This window comes from Vipera ursinii, assembly GCF_947247035.1.
Source record: "Vipera ursinii genome assembly, chromosome: Z".
Lineage (NCBI taxonomy): Eukaryota > Metazoa > Chordata > Lepidosauria > Squamata > Viperidae > Vipera > Vipera ursinii.
Genome location: NC_139517.1, coordinates 120,153,495 through 120,179,363, shown reverse-complemented (window position 1 = coordinate 120,179,363; position 25,869 = coordinate 120,153,495). Strand labels below are relative to the sequence as shown.

General features: G+C 40.1%; 1 protein-coding gene across 1 annotated transcript in view; it reads right to left on the bottom strand.

Moving 5' to 3' along the window:
* Nucleotides 1-11,443: 11,443 nt before the first annotated feature.
* SHH (sonic hedgehog signaling molecule) overlaps nt 11,444-25,869 on the bottom strand; it is a gene marked incomplete at its 5' end in the record, with an annotated part of 33,215 nt that continues 18,789 nt past the window's right edge. Inside the window, one exon of the mRNA XM_083379134.1 lies at nt 11,444-12,190. Coding sequence (XP_083235260.1) covers nt 11,475-12,190 — 716 coding nt within the window. The 3' untranslated portion in view covers nt 11,444-11,474. The remainder of the gene's footprint in view (nt 12,191-25,869) is intronic.

Sequence of the window (25,869 nt, the reverse complement as noted above, 5' to 3'; positions counted from 1 at the left end):
GTTTTTTTTTAACCCTAGAGGGTGAAAACACTTTTTCTAGTTCAAATTTAATCAATAGTATTTTACAAACTTTGGGAATTATCCAGCATTACATAAAAAGACAGAAGACATGCATTTGCAAAGTCACTTTATACATACAAAGCTACCTTAAAGCTTTCTTTCAATACATATATCAAACTTATAAAGATCCATCCTAACTGATTAAATCATTAAATTTAAGCCATTCCCTTCAGCTTATCTTCATAGAATGAAATGTCTTTCTTCTGAGGAATGTCTATCAAATCTCTTCTCTTCAAGAAATTCTCCTTGAAAAAAATGTCCCAATATTATTCTGTTAGACTTTGTGGTTAACCTGGAGCAAATCCGCGTACAATAAAGATTCCTTCTCTAAGATGTCTATCATATCTTTTTTTCCTCAAAGAGTTCTCGATCGTGTAGATATCTATGAGGAAAAAAATCCCAAACCTGACCTCTTCAGAGTTGTGAGTTTACTTGACACTCTTGTTTCAGCTGCACTGGGAGGGTTATATTCAAACCATCATCATAATAAAAACTGGGGTCGGATGTATATTCCAAAGGTACAGTTAGGTTATTTGCATTGTTCAGCAATTGTAGAGTTAACACAGTGGGTTGATAATTTTCTACGGTGGGTTGATAATGATCTTTTTAAATATCTTCTGTATAATTAGTTTCTGATTTATACTATAAATGATATTCTGTCTAGACTTCTCAAAACTTTCCTAGATTACTCCAGCTCAGAGTCAAACATCTTTGTAGCACCCTCTAGTGGCCAAAAATTGTATTTGTTTGTTTGTTTATTCCTTTTTCTAGCCAGTGTTCAAGAAAATCGGAAAATTTCAGCCACCACAACAACACAATTCAGGGCTACAGATTATTTTAAAAATAGTAAATTAAGACCACAACTTTTATCCTTATATTTCTGTTGTGTATTAAGGCTTAAAGAAACACCTAAGAACTTGTATAACAGTCACTACAGTATGCATTTGAACTGTAACCGTTTTGGCAGGAGATCCAGGTTCAATCTGATTGGTTGGCTGTTTACTCAGAAAGATATATAAAGAGTGCAAGTATCCCCTAGCCATTCAGTACAGTTATGGTCACCAAATAAAGAGCTGTTTGATTGTACTCATCTGCCTGGCATCGTTCATACTCTCCAGAACCCACTACACTACAATTTCAAAGGAAAAAAAAATACTCCACGCTTCCTTATTTTGGCTGCCTCCAGCAACCCTCTTCCTTGTTGCTTAACAATAAAGTATTCTTCAAAAAGGAGTGATAAACTGCAGCTAAAGAGAGCCTCTTTTAGCTATGAGAGATAATAGTCTCATAAATTAAGAAATGAAGGGCACAGCTTATTGTCCATTTGAAAAATAAATTTCAAAATGGCTGTCTTATCCAACAATGATGTGATTTCAGCCCCGCCCCCCCTGCCCTCCAACTCCAGAAGCCTGTTCCTTCTGTTGTTAAGTTGGAAAAATGACAGTCCAGAGAGAGGGGAGATTCTCTGGGCATGTCAACCGCTGGCCGTGTCTCACTGGAAGCCCGAATTAGGAACATGGTTGCTAAGTGAATCTGGCTTCCCAATTGACTTTGATTGTCAGAATGTGTCAAAAGATAATCACTGGATCCCAGGACACTGCAACCGTCATAAATATGTATCAGTTGCCAAGTGTCTGAATTTTGATCATGTGACCATGGAGATGCTGCAACAGTTGTAAGTGTGAAACATGACCATAAGTCACTTTTATCAGTGCCTCTGTAACTTCGAATGGTCACTAAATGAATTGTTAGAATGTGAGGGTTACCCGTATATAACCATCTTGGGTTTTTTTCTTTTATTTTTCACATGATATACACACATACTTCATTGTGAATGGAAGGGGGAGAGGAATCTGCAATTGATACACAAAACCTTTTTGACTGATAAATGTCTGTGAAGATTTTCAGTCATCCAGGTCATAGTTGTCTCAAAGATAACTGGACTGTTTTTTGTTTTTTGTTTTTAAAAGGCAACTTTTTAAAGGAGGAGGAGGAGGAGGAGGAGGAGGAGGAGGAGGAGGAGGAGGAGAAGGAGGAGGAGAAGAAGAAGAAGAAGACGAAGTTGTTGTTGGAAGGGACCTTGGAGGTCATCTAGTCCAACCCACTGCTCAGGCAGGAAACCCTATATCATTTCAGGCAAATGGCTGTCCAGTCTCTTCTTAAAAACTTCCAGTGTTGGAGCATTCACCACTTCTGGAGGCAATCCTGCCAAGACTGAGTGGCTGTGCATACCGGCATCTCGGGTTAACCAGACCATTCCATCTTTAACGATGGGGGGTGAGGTGTTACCCCCCATTGATAGGGCTCGCAACTTGGGCGTCCTCCTGGATTCACGGCTTAATTTTGAAGACCATATAGGAGCCGTGACCAGGGGGGCTTTTGCCCAGGTTCGCCTGGTGTGCCAGTTGCGACCCTACCTGGACCGAGATACCCTACGCACAGTCACTCATGCGCTCGTGACCTCCCGTTTAGACTACTGCAATGCTCTCTACATGGGGCTGCCCTTGAGGACCACTTGGAGGCTTCAGCTGGTGCAGAATGTGGCCGCGTGAGTTGTGATGGGGGCTTCCCAACACTCCCATGTAACACCTCTACTCCGCAAGCTGCATTGGCTTCCGGTAGCCCTCTGGGTGAGATTCAAGGTGCTGGTGATGACCTATAAAGCCCTAAATGGCGTGGGTCCAGGATATCTGAGGGAACACCTGCTGCCAGCATCAAGTTCCCTTCGTCCTGTGCGCTCCCACAGGGAGGGCCTTCTCAGGGTGCCGCCGGTAAAAGATTGCCGGCGGATAACACCCAGGGGGAGGGCCTTCTCAGTGGGTGCGCCTGCTCTTTGGAACCAGCTGCCTGCGGAGCTTAGGACTGCCCCTGACCTCCGTTCATTTTGCCAGGACCTGAAGACCTGGCTCTTTGAGCTCTCCGGCCCAGGCTGAGAGTTTTAATTGGGGTTTTTTATATTTTTTTCAGGGATTAAATTTAATCTTTTTAATCGTTTTTAATTTTAGTATCAATGTTTTAAGTACCCTGTAAACCTCCCTGAGTCCTTCGGGAAAGGGCGGTATATAAATTCAATAAAATAAATAATAAATAAAATAAAGATCCAACAGAACCAATTCCCTGGACCAATCACTGCTTTGACAATGGCAAAACACCAAACTTCTTTTGTTGCATTTCAATTTCCAGAATAGTCATCAGTAGCTATGTATCAAGTGTGCCAAGCTTGAGGAACACCCCAAATAGTCTTTAGAATAAAAGAGAAAATTCTGCCTATATTGCCATGAGTGTTTTAGGAAGTCATTGATCGATTCACCTGCAATTTATTATCAACACTGCTCCAAATAAATGCCTACTGTTATAATGTTTTGCCAACTAATCAACATACCTCGTTTATGTCACACAATTAATCAGAAAAGAGCCTGTAATGCATGTTAGATCATAGAGTGAAATTGCAATAGATAAATCACAATTCATTTTTTCAAAACTGTGTCTAAGAAATGGATCTCTTCTGATCTTTTTAGATTTACACATGGATTTTCAGAAGGAATTCTTTCAGAGTATTTATAAACATCCTGAAATAATATTTCATTTTAACAGAATTCAGGAAGTAAAGAATCTAAATCCTTTGAGGCTTTCTGAACCTATAATTGGAGGTTGCTTTGGTAATAGAATAACAGAATAAGAGAGATGGAAAGGACTTGGGAGGTCTTCTAGTCCAACCCCCTGCTCAACCATTTTTCAGACAAATAATTGTCCAATCTCTTCTTAAAAACCTCCAGTGATAGGACACCCACAACTTCTGGAGGCAGGTTGTTCCACTGGTTAATTGTTCTCACTGTCAGGAAGTTTCTCCTTAGTTCTAGGTTGCTTCTCTCCTTGACTAGTTTCCATCCGTTGCTTCTTGTCCTGCCTTCAGGTGCTTCTGAAGGTTTGATTCCCTGTTCTTCGTAGGTTCAAATTTGAAAAACACTGCCCTGAAATTGACATCAGAGTAAAGTAGCAGCCCCAGGAAGCCTGATTAAGGAGTCCTTGTAAAATGGCAAACCATTAACCATTGAGGTTATTTTACCATTGTTGCCAAAGAAGAAGATCTTGCACATTAAATGCACATTAAAAAAAAGAGTACATAGAAAAATAAAATAATAGGATTGGAAGTGACATTACTCACGCAGGAGACCTTATACTATTTTAGACAAATGACTTCCAAACTTTTCTTGAAAACCTCCAGTGAGGTAATAATAACAATAACAATAACAAAGGCTGCCTGCATTGAAGCTTGTTCCAAAGAAACAGCTAGCACAAGCATTAAAAGATGCAAATACTGCAATATCAAGTATAAGCAGCAAATCACTGCAAGAAACAAACCAACTAATGTACAGCACAGCTGCAGTTATAATTGAATACCTGGGATGCAAAATCAACAAGGAGGAAAAATAAACAGTGCACCAAAAAAAATGGAAGGTTAGACTAGAAAATAAGATCAGCAAGTTAAGATCACATGCAAGCAAGCTAGAACAGATGAAAGAAAAGAAGCTGAAGAACAAGAAGGCCAAAGAATACCTAATCAACAAACACCACTTAGAGGTATTTCTAACTGTTCTCATTTGGAAACCAGGCACCTCTTCCTCAGGAAGAACAAAGCCCTCTAACTAAAGAAATAAAAGAATTGAAACAAAGAATAACTGAGCATCTAGATCAGCACAAAAACAACAGACTCTATCTACCAAGGCAAATAGGTGGCCGTGGAATGCTGCAAGTACATCAGATGGTTGAAGAAGGAAAAATGGCTTTGGAAGAATATCTGAAGGACAATGATGAAGATGCCCTGAAATTAGTACATCATGAAGGCTTACTGACTACTGGAGACACCAAACTGGCCTACAAGAAAGACCAAATGAAGAACAGAATAGAGGCATGGGAAGACAAAGCACTACATGGCTGGTACATTAAAAAAATAGCTGGGAAAGCAGATAATAACAAGACCTGGCAATGGCTAAGAGCAGGAAAGTTGAAGAAAGAGACCGAGGGACTAATTCTGGCTGCACAAGACCAAGCCTTAAGGACCAATGCATACAAAGTCAAAATTGAGAAGACAGCAACAGACAGTAAGTGCCACCAATGCAAAGAAGCTGAAGAAACAGTGGACCACCCGGTAAGCTGCTGCAAGAAGATCACACAGACTGACTACAAGCAGCAGCATGACAAAGTAGCAACAATGGTGCATTGGAAGATCTGCAAGAAATATCATTTGCCTGTAAGCAAGAACTGGTGCGACCATAAAATAGAGAAAGTCATAGAAAATGATAAAATTAAACTGCTCTGGGACTTCAGAATTCAAAGAGACAAGCACATAACAAGCACATAACACCCCGGACTTAACAATTGTTGATAAGAAAGACAAAAAAGTCTGGATGGTGGATGTGGCAGTGCCTGGAGACAGCAGAATAGACGAGAAAGGAGAAGATAACAAAATGCAAAGACCTACAAATAGAAATAGAAAGACAGTGGCAAAGGCAAGCAAGGGTACTACCAGTAGTAATAGGTGCCTTGGGTGCAATCCCAAAACAACTAGAGCACCACTTGAACACCATTGGCATTGACAAATTCACCATTAGTCAATTGCAAAAGGCGGCCTTACTAGGAACTGCTTCCATCCTGCGACGATATCTATAATACCATCAAACATCCACATCTGCCTATCCCAGGTCCTTGCTAAGGACTCAATAAGTAGACAAAAATGCCAAATCCAGTCTGAACATCTGGTTGACTGTGTGAATAATAATAATAATAATAATAATAATAATAATAATAATAATAATAATAATAATAATAATAATAATAATAATAATAATAATAATAATAATAATAATGTTGGAAGGTACCTTGGAGGTCATCTAGTCCAACCCACTGCTCAGGCAGAAAACCCTATACCATTTCGGACAAATGGCTGTCCAATCTCTTCTTAAAAACTTCCAGTGTTGGAGCATTCACAGCTTCTGGAGGCAGGTTGTTCCACTGGTTAATTGTTCTACGTGTCAGGAAGTTTCTCCTTAGTTCTAGGTTGCTTCTCTACTTGATTAGTTTCCATCCGTTGCTTCTTGTCTTGCCTTCAGTCGCTTTGGAGAATAGCTTGACTCCCTCTTCTTTGTGGCAGCCCCTGAGATATTGGAACATTGATATGTCACCTCTAGTCCTTCTCTTCATTAAACTAGACATGCCCAATTCCAGCAACCGTTCCTTATATGTGTTAGCCTCCAGTCCCCTAATCATCTTTGTTGTCCATTGATTGTTCTTATTGCCAGGAAATATTTCCCTACTTCTAGATTTAATGTCTCTTTAATGGTCTTTCATCCATTGCTTCTTGTCCTGCCCCTCAGGTACTTTGGAGAATAGGTCAAACCCTTCTTCTCTATGACAGCCCTCATGTACTGGAAGACCTCTATTATATCACCCCCTAATCCTGAATGGAATGCAATGCAATGCAATGCAGTGGAGAGCAGTGGAACACAGTGAAGTGCAGTGGAATAGAATAGAATAGAATAGAATAGAATAGAATAGAATAGAATAGAATAGAATAGAATAGAATAGAATAGAATAGAATAGAATACAGTAGAATAGAATAGAATAGAATAGAATAGAATAGAATAGAATAGAATAGAATAGAATAGAATAGAATAGAATAGAATAGAATAGAATAGAATAGAATAGAATAGAATAACAAAGTTGAAGGAGACCGTGGAGGTCATCTAGTCCAACCACCTGCTCAGGCAGGAAACCCATATACCATTTCAGACAAATGGTTGTCCAATCTCTTCTTTAAAAACTTCCAGTGTTGGAACATTCCCCACTTCTGGAGGCAGGTTGTTCCACTAATTAGTTGTTCTAACTGTCAGTTTCTCCTTAGTTCTAGGTTGTTTCTCTCCTTAATTAGTTTCCATTGTTTCTTGTTCTGCCTTCGGACACTTTAGAGAATATTCTTCTTTGTGGCAGCCCCTGAGATATTGGAACACTGCTATCATGTCACCCTTCACCCTTCTCTTCATTAAACTACACATACCCAATTCCAGCAACCGTTCCTTATATATTTTAGCCTCCAGTCCCCTAATCATCTTTGTTGCTCTTCTCTCTGCTCTTTCTAGAGTCTCAACATCTTTTTTACATCGTAGTGACCAAAACTGGATGCAGTATTCCAAGTGTGGCCTTACCAAGGCATTGTAAAGTGGTATTAACACTTCACATGATCTTGATTCTATCCCTCTGTTAATGCAGCCTAGCATTATGTTGGCTTTTTTGGCAGCTGCAGCACACTGCTGGTTCATATTGAAGTGATTGTCCACTAGGCCTCCGAGATCCCTCTCACAGTTACTACTGTGTAGCCAGGTACCACCTATACCAAGGGTAGGCAACCTTGGCTCTTTTATGACTCCTGGACTTCAACTCCCAGAATTCCTGAGCCAGCATGCTAGCTCAGGAATTCTGGGAGTTGAAGTCCACAAGTCATAAAAGAGCCAAAGTTGCCTACCCCTGACCTATACTATACCCTGTGCATTGGTTTTTCTTGCCTAAATGTAGAATCTTACTCTTTTTTAACCACCGAATTTTATTTTGTTAGTTAGTATCCAATGTTCAAGTCTGTCAAGATCCTTCTGTAGCTTAAGCCTGGCTTCTGGTGTGTTGGCTATTCTTGCCAGCTTGGTGTCATCTGCAAATTTGATGCATTACCCATCTATCCCCTCATCCAAGTCCTTGATGAAGATGTTGAAGAGTAGTGGGCCTAAAACAGAGCCTTGGGGTATCCCATGGCATACTTCCCTCCATGTAGATGCCTTCTCTTTGTTAGACATTCCCATAGTTGTTTATCGTATGGTTTAGCTCCAGACCCCTTGTCATCTTTATTATTCTTCTCTGCACACTTCCTGGGGTCCTGACATCTTTTTTTGTACCTGGATGATCATAACTGGACACACATATAGTTCCACTAAGGACTACCTGCTGGGTATGGTTGGTCAGTCTCTAGCAAACCCATCTGAACAATGTGAAACAACAACAACAACAAAAAAGTAAAAGAACAAGTACAGCTTCAATGACTGTAGATGCATCTTGACTTATTTGCTACACATTGTCCTGTACAAAGAGGAAAAATACATTAGAAGATATGTAAAAAAAAAAGGCACAGCACTAAGATTTTGACTTCCTAGAATCCAAATAGATGTCACCCAATGTAGAAAAAAATATTGCACTGGCTAAGAGATGGTTTCCTATATAGGTGTTCCTCGACTTACGGCTACAATTGGAATCAGATTTTCTGTTGCTAAACAAGGCAGTTGTCAAGAAAGCCACACCCAATTTTACAACCTTTTTGGCCACACTTAAGCAAATCGCCGCAGTTGTAAATTGAATCTCGCTTCCCCTATTGACTTTGTTTGTTGGAAGCCAGCTTAGGTTGTAAATGATCACATGAACCTGGGATTCTGCAACTGTTGTAAATACCTGCCAGTTGCCAAACATCTGAATTTTGTTCATGGAACTGTGGGATGTGGCAAGAGCTGTAATTGCAAGGATGAGTTGTAAGTCACTTGCCAGGGCTATTGTGTTGCAAAGAAATGGTTGTAACTCAAGGACTATCAGTATTTCCCCTCTGCTCATTGTTCATAATGGGGGGAAATTAGTTTTGGAAGGAATCTGAAAAATCCCCTTAGGGAGAGAATAGATGGGGGCAGAAACTTAGAAAGAAGATACAGAGATGCAGCCACATTTTTGCATTCTGTTCTATCCCTTCAATCAATCCTGAGCAAGCTATTAGGAAGCACAGAATTGCAAATAATATTTTCAGTAGATGGAGAGCGGTCAATGCAACTTAAAGTCATTTTAACTGATTCCAGTCCCATTAATTTCATTGCGTCATTTTAAAATATAAAGGTAAAGGTAAAGTTTTCCCCGCACATGTGTGCTAGTCGTTTCCAACTCTAGGGGGCGGTGCTCATCTCCGTTTCAAAGCCGAAGAGCTAGCGCTTCTCCGAGGACGTCTCCGTGGTCATGTGGCCGGCATGACTAGACGACAAAGGCACACGGAATGCTGTTACCTTCCCACCATAGTGGTCCCCAGGGCTTTTTTCCTCATAGAACGCTCAAAACAGAGTTCCGGCACCTTTTTTGGATGGAACCTTCCTTGTAGGGTAGGCAAGGCGGGTTGTATGACATGTGTGAGTTCCGGCACCTTTTACTTTTACAAAAAAAACCACTGGTGGTCCCTATTTTTCTACTTGCATTTTTATGTGCTTTCGAACTGCTAGGTTGGCAGAAGCTGGGATGAGTAACAGGCGCTCACTCTGCTACGCGGCACTCAGGATTCAACCCGCCAAACTGCCGACCTTCTGATCGACAAGCTCAGTGTCCTAACCCACTGAGCCACCACGTCCCTGTTTTAAATATAAAACAAGGTAAAATGTATAGGATAGTCCACAATTTTTCTTGAGCTTGCTGCTATTACTTATTTCATAGTACCTGCAGAGAAAATTCTATTAAAATATTGCTTCTGGCTTCATAGAATCATTGATGAAATCAGTGGAAAACAATTCATGAAGTTTGCTCAGGTCTCAAACAATATCAAAAGCATTAGATAAGTGCTTCTGAGTTTTGGGAACTCAGCCTTTGTGTGGACTTCAGGCTGGGTGGGGAACTGTGGGAGCTGAAGTCCACACAGCTTAAAATTCCCAAGGCTGAGAAATATTGCTTTAGATTCTTTTGACCCATCCACAGTTTTTGAAACTTTATTCTTTTTAAAAATACATCATGCATGGAAAGTAAAATTTTTACTTTTTGGTCCATGTTATGGACACAAACATAGCTATCTCTGAGCTTGGAGAAAGAAATCAAAGAGGTTTGACACCTTAAGAGTATCAGGCTTCATTTATTTAATTGCAAAGGTGATGAGCTAATATGACTGTCCTATTGCTTCCTTTAACAATTCTTGCTTTAATTTTTCTAAATATGACCACATAGCAAAATTAAATTGAGACTGGATATTCACATTTTTTTTATCTGAATAGCCTTTAAAAAGAAAAAAGATGTGATGAACCAAAAAAGCTTTGTTATTATATACTAACCAGTCAGTGCATGGCACATTTTATTTCTATAAAACTATTACAAAATATTCAAAAATACATTTTAGTAAATTGACAGCAGTTATTTATCAGTTTATTAATGCAAAACATCATTTCCCTGCCTGTACAAACTATTCTCCATTCTCATCATAATAGCCAACCTGTGCACGTTTTAAAAAATATTTTCTCATAAATTTCTTCTTGATTTTAAAGATAAAAATAAGAATTTCTTCCACCTCCCCACTGAATAAAGATGTGTAACAGTCTTGAGTTTGAAGAATGTGGATGAAAGCGTGCTATTATTTTTATACAAAACAAAATATTTCAGAGGCAATAGAAACATATAGAAGATGACATTACATTTCATATTATTTAAATTAAAATAATATATTCTCGTATCTTACATTATTTTAAAAAATGAAATGTGACTGTTAGGTATTGATCTTTCTTTCTCTCTCTCTCTCTCTCAAAAAAAAAGAATTTACAATTCTGTGTATAAAAATATAATTTACGGATTCCCCCTTCCCCTTGGTTGTGTCTGTTGTTCTGAGACTGGCTATTGGGAAAAATCAAATCGGGCGGTGGGGGGGGGGTCTGCAGGGTCTGTCAAAAAAATCAAAATGGCAGCCATTAAGATATCATCAAAACTCCACCTGTTGTTTTGTTTTGTTTTTTGTAAAAAGTAGGTGGAGCTTCGATTACACCCTCTCGTCCACCATCTTGATTTGTGTTCACTGCTCACTGCGGACACCCCTGAGTGAATCCATGGATAGTTGGAAGAAGGAGAGGGTTTTCACTTTTCGAAATTCTGGACATACATGATACGTAGAAAAATAGAACTCTGTGCAGTTTTGCTAGGCAGCACAAAACAATTCGCTTTTTCCTGTGAGTGTACAATTCACATGATAATAAATTATCAAAGAAACTATTTAAGGCTCTTGAAGTTGGGTTCATATTCCTTAAAACATCTATTTCAAAATACCAAACAAATAAATATCCAAGAGATGAGGACAACAAAGCAGACGGACAAAAAAATATAAATCAAATAAAAATATAATATATATATTTATATTTATAAACTAAAACAAAAACTTCCTGGGTTCTTCCTGTTCCTTGAAGTCTACTTTGGACTGTCCTACTATTATTGTTAAAATCTTTTCTTTCTTTCTTTCTTTCTTTCTTTCTTTCTTTCTTTCTTTCTTTCTTTCTTTCTTTCTTTCTTTCTTTCTTTCTTCATCTTAGTTCCCCCACCCCACCCCATTGGTACTATTTTAATCTTCAGAAGGGTATAAGTGGACTTGCCAGCTGTCACTCTCAGCTGGCCATGCCCAATGGGTGCATCATCTCAGAACCCAAAATCCAGCGGCCAATGTAGTAGAGGAGGCGGGAGTACCAGTGGACTCCAGCCAATGAGGAACCCTCTTCGGGCACAGCAGCTGGAAAGAGGAGAGGAGAGGAGAGACCCTCTGCATTCAGCACGGCCAAGGCCGCATGAGCAATGCGGAAAGGCGCAAATGCCCAGTGCGCCCAACTATGCTCCTCAATGACAGCATAACAGGAAGCCAGCACCTGGTTGATGAGAATGGTGCCCTGAGCGGTGAGTGGGGCATAAGCCCCCGAGGACTCCTCCTTCAGGGACACGCTGTGCACTGCCGCTTGCAACAGTGTCTGACCCCCTTGGGCCAGCACGTAGATATGTTGTCCAGGTTGCACATGGCTGGCAAAGATAGGCTGGGGCTGGGAATGGGAGTGATTGTGTGGTGGGGCCACGAATAGCAGGTGGGCAGCAGTGAGCAAGAGACGGGTCTGGGGCGTTTGGGTCTCAATCACGTAGAAGAGTTTGTGGACGGGAGGATCCTCTCGGTCCAGGAAGGCTAGGAATTTGCTGTAGAACAGCTGTCCGTGCACGTCTGCTGCCAGCACTCGATCACCTGGGCGAAGGTCTTTCACCAGCTTTGTGCCTCCTCCTTCCAAGTTCACCCAGGCGGATCCAGGAAAGCAGCCACCCGATTTGGCAGCCACCGAGTTTTCTGAGAGGGAGAGAGAGAGACAGAGACAGAAAGCAGCATTAGAGAAGGGCCAGGAAGGGAATAAGGAAAAGCCCAGCGAGGCAATCATCTCTAGCAGAAGCAAACAATGTGAAATCACAGTGGATACACCAGGCTCCACAATAATAGAGTTGGAAGGGACCTTGGAGGTCTTCTAATCCAACCTAGGAAATCCTGTGCCAGGTGTAGGCAACCTTGGCTCTTTTATGACTTGCGGACTTCAATACCCAGAGTTCCTGAACCAGCCATGCTGACTCAGGAATTCTGGGAGTTGAAGTCTATGAGTCATAAAAGAGTCAAGGTTGCCTACCCCTTCCCTGTGCCATTTCAGACCAATGGTTGTCCAGTCTCTTCTTAAAAACTTCTGGAGGCAGGTTGTTCCATTGATTAATTGTTCTAATTGTCAGGAAATTTCTCCTTAGTTCTAGCCTGCTTCTCTCCTTAATTAGTTTCCATCCGTTGCTGCTTGTCCTGCCTTCAGGTGCTTTGAAAAATAGCTTGACTTCCTCTTCTTTATGACAATCCCTGAGATATTGGAAGTCCCCTCATCCTTCTCTTCATTAAACTAGACATACCCAATTCCAGCAACTGTTCCTTATATGTTTTAGCCTCCAATCCCCCAATCATCTTTGTTGCTCTTATCTGTTCTCTTTCTAGAGTCTCAACATCTTTTTTACATCGTGGTGACCAAAATTGGATGCAGTATTCCAAGTGTGGCCTTACCAAAGCATTGTAGAGTGGTATTAGTACTTCACATGATCTTGATTCTATCCCTCTGTTAATGCATACTAGCACTGTGTTGGCTTTTTTGGCAGCTGCAGCACACTGCTGGATCATATTTACGTGATTGTCCACTAGGCCTCTGAGATCCCTCTCACAGTTATTACTGTGTAGCCAGGTACCACCTATACCAAGGGTAGGCAACCTTGGCTCTTTTATGACTCCTGGACTTCAACTCCCAGAATTCCTGAGCCAGCATGCTAGCTCAGGAATTCTGGGAGTTGAAGTCCATGAGTCATAAAAGAGCCAAAGTTGCCTACCCCTGACCTATACTATACCCTGTGCATTGGTTTTTCTTGCCTAAATGTAGAATCTTACTCTTTTTTAACCACCGAATTTTATTTTGTTAGTTAGTATCCAATGTTCAAGTCTGTCAAGATCCTTCTGTATCTTAAGCCTGTCTTCTGGTGTGTTGGCTATTCTTGTCAGCTTGGTGTCATCTGCAAATTTGATGCATTCCCATCTATCCCCTCATCCAAGTCATATTTAAGTGATTGTCCACTTGGACTCCGAGATCCCTCTCACATTTGCTACTATTGAGCAAGGTACCCCCTATACTGTACCTGTGCATTTGTTTTTTCTTGCCTAAATGTAGAACCTTACTTTTTTCATCACTCAATTTCATTTTGTTAGATATCTTACTGACTTTTTCTTCACAGGATCATCTATATCAGATTCTATGACATTATATCATCTTCTGGTTTCCTTCTGTACATTTATCCCAACCTGACTGAAAAGAGATTCCATCCTGTCTATTTTCCCTCCCTTCCTCTCTCTCTTATCTATCTATCTATCTATCTATCTATCTATCTATCTATCTATCTATCTATCTATCTATCTATCTATCTATCTAATCTAGGTAGGGGGTAAATGGAATAATTAAAGCAAATTGTGTCAAAGATAGAAGATACTTTAGGACAGGGGTCTTCAAACCTGGCCCTTTTATGGCCTGTGGACCTCAACTCCCAGAATTCCTCAGCCAGCACGCTGGCTGAGGAATTCTGGAAGTTGAAATCATAAAAGGGCCAAGTTTGAAGACTTCTGCTTTAGGATATCTTGAGACAAATTGTTTGTCATGTTGGCTGGGGAATTCTGGGAATTGAAGTCCAAACTTCTGAACATTGCCAAGATTGAGAAATGCTGTAACAGATCATTGAATCCTGATGGCATCCATCCAAGAGTTCTAAAAAAAAAAACAACCCCCCAACTCTAAGAGGATTTGCTCTAATTTGTCATTCAAATGAGTCTCAGTGCCAGAGAACTGGAAGGTATTCAATATGATTTAAAAAGGGACCCAGAGGAGATCCAGGAAATTATAGGCAGATTCCCCCCAAAAATATTAAAAATAATCAAAACAAAAAATGACTATGCGTACAGAGGATCAAGCTGGCCAGGAAGAAATCAGCATGGGATCCACCAAGATAACTCCTGTCCAGCCAACCTGCTATTGATTTTGGAGAATGCCAGCTGGTCTGATGGAAGTGTTCTTGCTAACATTGTATGTTTAGGTTTTCAGAAAGCCTTCAGAAAAATCTGTTCATGAAAAGCTCCTATGAGAGCTTGTCAAGTATGGGGTAACATGATTTGGCCTTCTGTGTATTGTTATTTGGGTTACAAACAGAAAACTATGAGTAAAAATAAATGCCCTTTTTTAATGGACAGACGTAAGATATGAAGGCCCTCAAGTGTTAGAATTGATTAAAATTATTCAAAAACTTAAGAAGTGAGCTGGACAAGTCAAGAGATGATACTGAAATATTCAAGGTGGTAAAAGAAAGACCTATTTGAACTAGGTCAGGGATAGGCAACCTTGGCTCTTTTATGACTTGTGGCTGGCTCAGGAAGTCTGGGAGTTGAAGTCCACGAGTCATAAAAGAGCCAAGGTTGCCTACCCCTGAACTAGGTGGACATTCAACCAAATGGCAAAGAAGGTTTAAGTGTAACTTTATTTTGAGCTCTGGGCTATCTGAAACTATCCAAGAAAAAGATCTTGGATCACAGTTGGTAGCTCAAGATAACAACTCAGTATGCAGCTGTATTTCTACACCTGTGCTATGAATATAATTCTAATAGCTGCACTTGGAAAAAAATATACAAGTAGCCCTCAATTTACGACAATTGGGATCAGAATTTCTGTTGCTAAAAAGGAGGTTGCTAAATGAGTTGCATCTGATCTCACAATCTTTTTTGTCATGCTTGTTAAGGGAGCCGGTACAGTTGTTAAAGGAATCATGCAGTTATTAAACAAATCTCCCATTGACTTTGCTGGTCAAAAGCAGGCTGGGTACATGACTCCAGGACACCACAACTATTGTAAATGCATGCCAATTGCTTGAATTTTGATCACATGACTGTGGAGATGTAGCAATGGTTGTAAATGAGAGGACCAGCTGTAAGTCACTGTTTTCAGTCCAGTTGTAACTTGGAATGGTTGTGAAACGAATGGCTGTAAGTTGAGGATTACCTGTATAGCAAAAGGTATAAAAAAAGTACACCACAAGGTAACCAAGGTTAAAATGTTGGAGATACTTTGGCGTAGGATGACATGATTAAAGGGAATAAAATCGTGTTTAGTATGGTGACAGCTGACTAGAAGTTCTTAAATATCTCCCCCTCATTCAGAATGCTAAGGCAGGACCATCCAATGAATCTAGTGCAATCTGATGTCTAAAAAGGAGATTTAAAACAGAGCAGAAAGAAGAGCTTTTTCCAACGGCAGGTAATTAACCTGTGAAATTCACTATCACAAGATGTGGGAATGGCTGCTATGGGCAACTTTAAAAAGAAAAAGAATACATGGAGTTTAATTCCATCATCGTGAAAACTCAGTTACTTGTGTAGATTGTGAGCACTGTGCATTGGGGCCTCCATCGTTGTGAAGAGTGCTTGCTGGATTCCTTACCAATTCCTATCAAAGTCCAGCATGTCTGTCCTGTATAATTATTTAGTATTACATTCCTGGGATCATCACACAGACTTCCACATTTCAAGAAACGTGTATAACAAAGATGTTCTGCTACCTGTCTCCAATCTCATGGTTAATCTGTGCAAAATGGGAGCTTGCTTATGGGATAATACATCTACTCTGTCTGGCTTACTTCCAGTTTTGCTTCTATTTCTCCTCTTGTAATTATCATTATCATCATGCGTTCCTCTGTGGAAAGGGAAAACCCAGGGCTTAATCTAAGGAGGAATCATTTTCAGAAGCTTGTTTATAAATGCCAGAGAAATAATTAAAACTAAAAGAGGGGCACTCCCCAAAGCATACAATATCTTGCAGCTCAAGATCCTGACTTGTAATCAGCTTTTGCCAATGCAGTGCCTTTTGAAGATGAATTGGGTTTCAATTCCCAGAATTCCCACTCCATCCAATCTGGAAAAGGCCACGCGAGGGAAAAACTGGAGCATTCTGAGCCCACCAACGCTGACAAAGTTTCGGCTGCTGTTTGGCTGAAGGAGACCCAGCTGTGACCATTATTTGCAATTCGTCGCTGCTGCACCTGCTGATTTTCGCCTTGATCTGCTCTTCATTCTCTTACTAGCTTTCATCCATGATATATGAAAAGTCAGCGCACCAAACCCCAATACACTTACACAGGATGACATAACTGCTGTCAACTGCCCCAGTGTGGATTTAAAGTCAGCAGGCCAGCTTCCAGCATCAAGACTTGCAGTGTTGGAGCTCTGAAGCTACTTTTTAAAGATTAAATGTTGGGAAAACCCCTAACTCCTGGCAACGGTGCTGGGCTAAAGCATATGTGCATGATAAAAATGCCAGGTGAGTAGCAAAACATGCCTGCTGCTTCTGAGGGCAGGCTAGGAGGCTTTGAAATCTAATCTCCCTCTTCCCCCCCTCCCCCCCTGCATGTTTGTACACCTGCTTCCTTACTTATGAAGTTAGCACGCATCACAGTAGAATTAAAACAGAATCAAAGAGAGATGAGGAAAGGGCTAATGTCTTCTTCTCAGCTGCCCAGATGCTGCTCTGTAGTAATTACAACATGCCACAACTTTTCCAGGTTGGAGCATTTGATACTCCTTGGCTGGGTTGCCAGCTTAAAGGTGTAATGGGGCAGGCAAGCTGTGATCAGCCCCCTGCCCTTGAAGGTTTAGAAGTACCTTATCAGGGAATTAGAAGTGACATGCCATGATGGACTGATCAAGCTAGCAAAATCAGAAAAACAATTTAAACAGTTTCCAGGTTTTTAAACCATCAGCTTTCATTTTAAAAGGTTGAGGGAGATAAATTAATTTAAATGCGGGATGATGTAGAATTTTTTACCCTTGATTTCAGGATTCATGCATTTTCTAAAGTAGCCTTCCACAACCTGGTGAAGCTCAAATAAATTTGATTTCCAAATTCCAGCTGTACTTTTATGCAGGAAAGAAATTTGGGGAGTTATAACTGCACATCTGGAAGGGTTCAGTTTTGGGAAGGGTGGTTTAAATCTCTATACAGTACAGCACACACACACACACACATGTACATACACACACACACACACACACACACACACAATTATAGCTATTTGCAAATAAGTAGGTAAAGTTTTGCAATCCAAATAGACTTACTAATATTACACTTTTACCAGATTATCACTTTAGCATGTGAACAAACATTCTAATAGACAATAATGCTGAAACTTGTGCCAGAGAGAATAGAAACTAAGATGAATTTGTTCATCAGAATGATGGTGCTCAGAACACACATTTTTTGGACAGCAAAATGTTTCAGTGCTAAAAGCCAACTCTCGTTAATTGAATCAGAGTGAAATAACACTGACTGTTGCTCAGAACAATTGCTGCAAATATCTAATGGAATATTGCTGAATGTTAGTAATGCCATTTCCTGATTGTAAAAGGCCAGCGACCAAACAAAAAAGTCATTTCCAAATAGCCTTAACCTGTCACTGTAAAAAAAAGCAAAAAAAACCCAAACATTTTTGTCCACTCTTATATTAAGGCTAACCACACAAACCAAATCCAAGGAAGGCCCAATACTATAGAAGTTGCAAATCAAGTGTAATAATTTCCGTGGTGTGGAATTCACTCCAGTTGCAAACTAGCTCCACAGCTTCTCAGTTAGCTTTTCATTTATGACAATTGGGTTTAGGATTTCCATGCTAAACAAGGCATTTGTTGAGTCGTGCCTGATTTTTTGCCATGGTTGTTAAGTGAATCAATGCAATTGTTAAATGAATTGTACAGTCCTTAAGCAAATCCAGCTTCCTTAATTGACTTGGCTTTTTGCAAGGGAACTGGGAACATTGCAAATGGCGATCACGTGACCCCCCTGGGATGTTGCAACTCTTGTAAATACATGCCAGTTGCCAAGCACCCAGGTTTTGATCATACGTAAGGAGGGGATGCTGTGACAGTTAAAAATGGGAGGATTGGTGATAAGTCACTTTTTTCAATGTAACTTCAAACGGTTGCTAAGCAAATGATTGTAAGTTGAGGAATACCTGCACTATAAATGGAGATACTTATAATATCCCTCTTGAATCTTTTGGGCTGATGGTCCTGTTTGAATGGCCTGTCATCAAACATAATTTGGACCAGCCTTGCAAGCAGCGACTGAACTCTGCGGCTATGCATGCTCAGACGATCTTTTTGCAAAAATGAAAACACGGTCTGCTACTTTTTGTGGCTAAAAGAAAGGTCATGGAGCATTCTTCAATCTATCCTTGGGAATTCAGCAGACTTTAAGTTCTGTCCACCTTCCTCAAAAGCTTTGCCCAATGAACCAATTTAAGGCAAATCTACCAAAAATGATTTCCCCACGTCACAAATGAAATTACATAGAGAGGTGATAAAACAATAATTGATCAGCGCTTCAGAGACCAACTTTTGCCTAAGGAGGCCAGTCCATTGTTTGAAGCCAAGGCAAAGAATTCTGGGCAACTTTTGCCCATATGAGGCAAAGGCATCATTTAATTATAGGGTTGTGCATCTCTGTGGCCATGGAAACCTGGTTACTATGGAAACACTGTTGCTAGGGTGAAAGGAGAACAAGCAACCTCAAATGTGCTTCACATAAAAACTGTAGTCCTGGCTTCCCATTGCTCACTATATTTTCAATTTATTATTGGCCTATTTTTCAACATATCAACCAAGAGGAGTTTATAAACTGCCTGAAAGTGTCCCAAATATCTCTTCCCAAACATAGTTAAAGTGACAGCCCGTTAACTTCAAACTCTTGATCTTCCCCTATATTTTCCATCGTAGTGCTGAAATATTCATAATAAAACACCCTATCCATCCATCTGTCCATCCAGCCACCTCTCTGCCTAATAATCTGCATTGTAATTGAAGCAGAGAACCTGAATACAAACCAGGTTTGATCCAATCTTGGAACTCACATCCAAATTTAAAAAAAAAACCCTCAGAGATGATTAGATAAAAAACAAACTTATGAGGAAGAACTCATATTTATAAAAGGGCTGCTATGAAGAACCATGTGGCACCGTGGTTAGAATGAAGTGTGGCAGGCTAACTCTGCATTCCCTCTGCCTGGAGTATGATCCTGTCAAGATCAAGGTTGACGCAGCCTTCCAAGGTCAGTAAAAGGAGGACCCAGATTATTGGGGGAAATAGGTGGACACTGTAAACCGCTTAGAGAGGGCTATAAAAGCACTATGAAGTGGTATATAAGTCTAAGTGTTATTGATATTTTTTACTACTATTTTAACTGCTCAGTTCATCTTCCCAAAATTGTGGGGGGGGGGGAGAAGAAGTATAGAAAATTCTGAGAGTTGAAGTCCAGACTTAAAGTTGCCAAGGTAAAGAAACGCCGCTTTAGAGAACAGTGTGTTATGCAGAGGCCAGATACATCTAAGTATTCATAGTCCTCAATTTATGGCCACAACTGAGCCCAAAATTTCTGTTGCTAAGTGAAACATTTGTTAAGCAAACTTGGCCTTCTCCATTGACTTTGTCAGAAGTTTGCAGAAGGTGGTTACATGACTCTGGGACATTGCAACTGTCATAAATATGAGTTGTCAAGTTTTTAAATTTTGATCATGTGACCATAGGGATGCTGCAACAGTTGTAAGTGTGAAAAACAGTCATCAGTCACTTTTTTAAGTGCTGTTGAACGGTCTCTAAATGAACTGTTGTAACTCGAGGGCTGTCTACTAAATTTTCATGCACAAAGAAATGTACAAAACTCATCCCTTCCCAGCACCATCATGCAGCTTTTTATATGCATTTTATTGCATGTTCAAGGGCTGTCAACCTAACTTACTCACAGGACTGTTGTTGAGAAAAAATGGATCAGGCAAGAAGATATTATTATTATTATTATTATTATTATTATTATTATTATTATTATTATTATTATTATTATTATTATTAATTTAATTTGTATACCACCCTTCTCCCGAAGGACTCAGGGCGGTGAACAGGGCAATATAAGTTACCTTGCACTCTTCTTAGGAAAGATAGAATATAAATGCAATTAAACAGATGGTTCCAACTAAATTTTCTTGCATGAAAATGAAATCTTCTGTGTGAAAGAGGGGTTGTTTTTTTTTTCTTCCTCAGAAAAGACAAAAATAATCAATAAGCAAAACCAATTTTTTTTCTTCTCAAATTCTGGTGGGACTTTATTTCCTATCCCCAGGTACCTCCTTAAATATCAGTGTAATTAATACACCAACTTCCTTGGACATATTTATTGTGCAAAACTCCTTAACATCTTTTCCAAAGAGTAGAACATAATGGGTGGAACCCTAATTCACCCCAGGAAATTAAACACCAGAGCTCAGAGAAGAAATGCTTTTCAAGCTCAAACAAGGAGCATTTTTCAAATGCATATTAAAATTTGATGTTTTCTTTCTTGCCTCAATACGTATTTACTTCAAAACCCCTGGAGGACTTCTTGTGCTCACCAAAGATAGAACAGCCAACAATGGAATGCTATTGTGAGAGATAATAAATTTCCTCACAAAACCTATAGGAGGTACTTAACCTTTATGTGCACAGAACCTTACCAAGGACTAGTTGGCCTGACTGTTGTAATATTATTAACGTTGTGTTATTTATTAGTATAACCATAAAAAAGGCAAAGGTAAAGATTTCCCCCTGTCCACTTCGTGCCAGATTCTATGGGGGTGGTGCTCATCTCTGTTTCCTAGCTGAGGGAGCCAGCATTGTCCAAAGATGCTTCTGTGGTCATGTGGCCAGCATGACTCTATGCCAAAGGTACATGAAAATAACCATACCTGAGTATTATTGTTGGACTGATAGCATTGATAGCCATTGACATCAAGCCAACAACAACACTCAATATAGTGCTGATGATGAAAATTATATAACAGCTGTCTCAATCTGCTTCAGAAACTTCATTTTCATCCTCCATGCTGGAGATAGAGAAGTTGAAGTTCTAGTTTGATCATACGTTCATGTGGTCTCCTAGGTCCTGTCAATCATATTGCAGGATATAATATTACATATTACAAATCCATATTACAGGATCCTGATACATGTCTTCCCAGCCTCAGCTTCAACACCTCCAGCAAAATGGAGCTTATTATCTCCCTTGGAAACGGACCCCTCTTACTATTATAGATGAGGTTTTGAAATATTCTGTGGGCCTTCCTGTAATCTGAATCTATTACTCAAGTATCAAAGAAATGTCTCCTCTTAATTAGTGCATCCTTCATTCATCTCTTACTACATTCTCACAGCACAGTATCAGCAGTAGAGTCCTTCAGGTTTGGGGGTTTTATAATCTCCCAGGATTTGAAATGGAGTTCCAACACTACAACCATCATAAAAAAAGGCACAACGAAGAAGATTCTTCCTGCATCAACTCAGGAAGTTCTCACTGCCCCAGTTCTACAGAGGAAATGTTGAGTCTGTCATTTGTATTTCTGTAACTGTCTGGTTTGGTACAGTAACCAAACAGGACAGGTACAGACTTCAACGGATAGTAAGGACTGCAGAAAAAAAACAATCTCAACCAGCCTGTTTTTCATAGAAGACCTGTATATAGTGTAGGTCAGAAGGAGGGCTGAGAAAATACTACAGACCCTTCACATCCTGGCCATAAACTGTTTCAATTCCTTCCCTCAGGATGTTGATATAAAGAAATGCATACCAAAACAACTAGACACAGGACAGTAGTATTACTATCCTTCTTATCTTCTTTGCTACCCTCTCTTAAAGGTATTATTATGATAATTATTGTTGGTTTGCATATACCAGGGGTAGGCAACCTTGGGTCTTTTATGACTCGTGGACTTCAACTCCCAGAATTCCTCAGCCAGCATGGCTCAGCTTGGAAACCTCTCCCTTTCCCCTCAGCATGGCTGGCTCAGGAATTCTGGGAGTTGAAGTCCACGAGTCATAAAAGAGCCAAGGTTGCCTACCCCTGGCATATACACTGAGAGCTTCTGCACCAAATTCCTTGTGTGTCTAATCACACTTGGCCAAACTATTCTATTCTATTCTATTCTATTCTATTCTATTCTATTCTATTCTATTCTATTCTATTCTATTCTATTCTATTCTATTCTATTCTATTCTATTCTATTCTATTCTATTCTATTCTATTCTATTCTAGTCTAGTCTAGTCTAGTCTAGTCTAGTCTAGTCTAGTCTAGTCTAGTCTAGTCCAGTCCAGTCCAGTCTATAGTCTATTCCCATTCCCATTCCTATTCCTCATTCCATTCCATCTCATACAGCTGATGGACTGTTTCATCTGCCCAATTTTTTGGTACAACAGAAATACACATTAATTCCATACATTCCATTCACACTTTTTTTGTTTACTTGACAGTGTTTTTCCTGGAAAGCAGGAATATTTATTTATTTTTTTCTGGCCAAGAGCCACATTTCACCTTTAACTCTTAACGCTGACCTTCATCAAGTCTGTGTCTCTAAAACGAAGTGCACAATGCCTGGGAGAAGCATGAAATGTGATTTAAATTTAAACTTAAGCTCAGTTAAATGCTGTTAATATAAAGCCCTCCATTTCTCTTATATTAAAGGAAAGTAAGCCGAAAGAATTGTGGGAGGAAGATTGGCGAGCTCCCTTTTTTGGGAAGGGAAGAAGGCAGACTGGGGCCTCAGACTGTGCACCTCTCAGGCTGAGCAAGTAAGTCGCATGATGGAAAGCATGAGGAGGAGATAGAGAGAGCTCCGAATTTTGCAGCTCAATCCTTGCCAGCAATACTTGAAAGGCATTTGGACAACTACTGCCAGTCAAATAATAGCAAACTAGAAGGATCAAAGATCTGCTGTGGAGTGAAGTATGGAGCAGGCTTGGAGCCAAAGGGTTACTTCCTGCCCCAACAAGTCTCAGGTGGCTGAAAGACCTTCTAGGGAAAAGGTTGCCTTTCCAGCTTCAAAGGGATCAGCTGACTCATACACCCGCTCTGTTTTCCTCTTGTCAGTTGACTCTATAAGCAGTTGGCACAGGATAGGTCTTCACAAAACCTCTGGTAACTAGACCAGTTTGTTCATCTGAGTGGTCACATGGATGCTTTAGTGTCAGCCTGATCATGATTCCACTTTCTGGTCCTTCCATTCGCATGACCTCTCAATCTAGACAGTGCGCCCCCAAGACTCCAGACTTGATGGCTTTCAGAGAAACCAGTTAGCCTTGTGAGCTTGCAGCCTACCTGTGTTTGGAGACTCTCTGATGATTTTTAGTTTGCAATCTGCTTGAAGATCAAAAGCCTGATGAATAAGCACGATGTGCTCTTTTTGGCTTAGTGGTTCATATCTGCTCTTACGTGATCCCTGACTTTGATGTTTTGCCCATGCAAAGGTGGTTTGTCAGCCCAACCCAACTGCATTACAGTTCTCACCAAATCCTCCCAAAGATTCTAGAAAATTTAAAATATTTTTAAAAGGACAGTGATTGTTGCCAGTCAGCTAGAGCACATGCAAAGCTCTGCTCTGGGAGAATATAATTTCTCCTCTCAGCCCAGATGGCCTATGATTTGCTGACGGATTCACATTTTGCATCATGGTGTGGTTTGTTTCATCCTCACTTGTGGGCTAACCTGGAAGCCATAAATCCTGATTGGTAAACCATCATTAACTGGCCTCTCCCCACATGCTAAGCAATAACCAACCAATTGTGGTTTAGTGGGACATGTAAACCCAAATCTTTATCTTAAAAAGAGCCTTGGTGGAGCAGTGGGCTAATGCCTCCTTAAGTAACACCAGCTGCCTGCCATTAGTGCAGGTTTGCATCCCACCAGGCTCAAGGTTGACTCAGCCTTGCATCCTTCCAAGGTAGGTAAAATGAGGACCCAGATTGTTGGGGGCAATAAGCTGACTTTGTAATAATGCCGCTTGGGGGGGGGCGAAAGCCCTAATAAGCAGGCATATACATAAAATGAAGGCTATTGCTAAGCACATTGATTGTGCTTAGATTGTAAGCCGCCCTGAGTCTTCAGAGAAGGGCGGGATATAAATGGGATTAAAAATAAAATAAAAAAAATCTCAATTTAAAAAGCCTTGGCTATTTTATTCTTGGAAGGAGCACGTGATGGCTGTCCTAGTCTCTTCTATCAATATATGGTATCAACAAACACACACGGGGTTATTCGTAACTGTCAGGTAAAGATACACGCACACACACACACACACACACACAGAGAGAGAGAGAGAGAGAGAGAGAGAGAGAGAGAGAGAGAGAGAGAGAGAGAGAGAGAGATTGATTCCATACATTCCAGAGACAGCCACCACTCTTGTCCTCTCTAAATCATTCCTGAGCAATATATAGTCTAAAATCGTCACTATTTTCATGATTCTCTTTGTTCAGACTTGTACTTCTAAGTAATCAGAATATAAAACAGGTTCAGCTGCACTAGACCAAAAACCAATCTAGAACCAGAGATTTCTGCAGATGTTCCTGGGAAGGGCACAAACAGGATATAATATGTGCATATATTTAAAAAAAATCTCCTTTCAATGATACATGCAAAGATTTCTCTCGGATAGCAGCAATTCACTTGCTTTCTATTCAACTTCTGATCTGTGCTATTATAAATAAGAGGAAAGGAACTTAATATTTTAAATTGTGTGAAGTAGAATTGCTCCTTCTTTGAAAATAGTTTCAGAGAAGTGGCTACTGCTTCTGGCTTTTAAAATAAACACACCTAGGATCCATTCCACAAAATGCACACAGAACATGTTTTATATGTATAATTAGATGTGTCCAGTATCAATGCAGCAAACTTATAGAAGCACTGGTATTATCAAGATGTGATTGGCATAAAGAGAAAATCCCCCCTACTCTGGATCCCGAAGGATCATCATCCAATGAAGCAAATGGTTAAATATTCAGATCAACAAAGCAAGGTAATTATTCCCACAATACAGAGTCAACTTGTGGATTCCTCAACCTGCCCAGATATGGGGGGATTCTTTCGTATCCAATAGTGAGCTCAATCAAAAAGATAGGTGGAAAAAAATAGGACTTATTCACTAGTACCCAGTGTGCCAGTTTCTCTTCCACACAGGAACTTCTTTTTATAAGAAGTTTTATAAATCCTGTGATAGCCAGGAACACAGATGGTTTTAAGTGACAAATAGACTAATTCATGGAAGTAACTAAGGCTGTGTATTAGTTTCAGCAAGAAATGGCTTAAAGCAGAGATCCTCAATCTTGGCAACTTTAAGACTTGTGGACTTCAATTCCCAGAATTCCACAAGTTTTAAAGTTTCCACGGTTGAGGACCCCTGGCTTAAAATACTAGTTTCTGAGTGAATTACATTAACAAAAGCCTATTCTCATAATTAATGTACATCGTAAACAATCTGAGCTTGTGGTGAGCAATTAGTTGGAGTTCACTTAGCATCTTTTGAGACCAATCACCAGACCCATTTTACATACTGTTCAGCCATAATGGGTGACAATC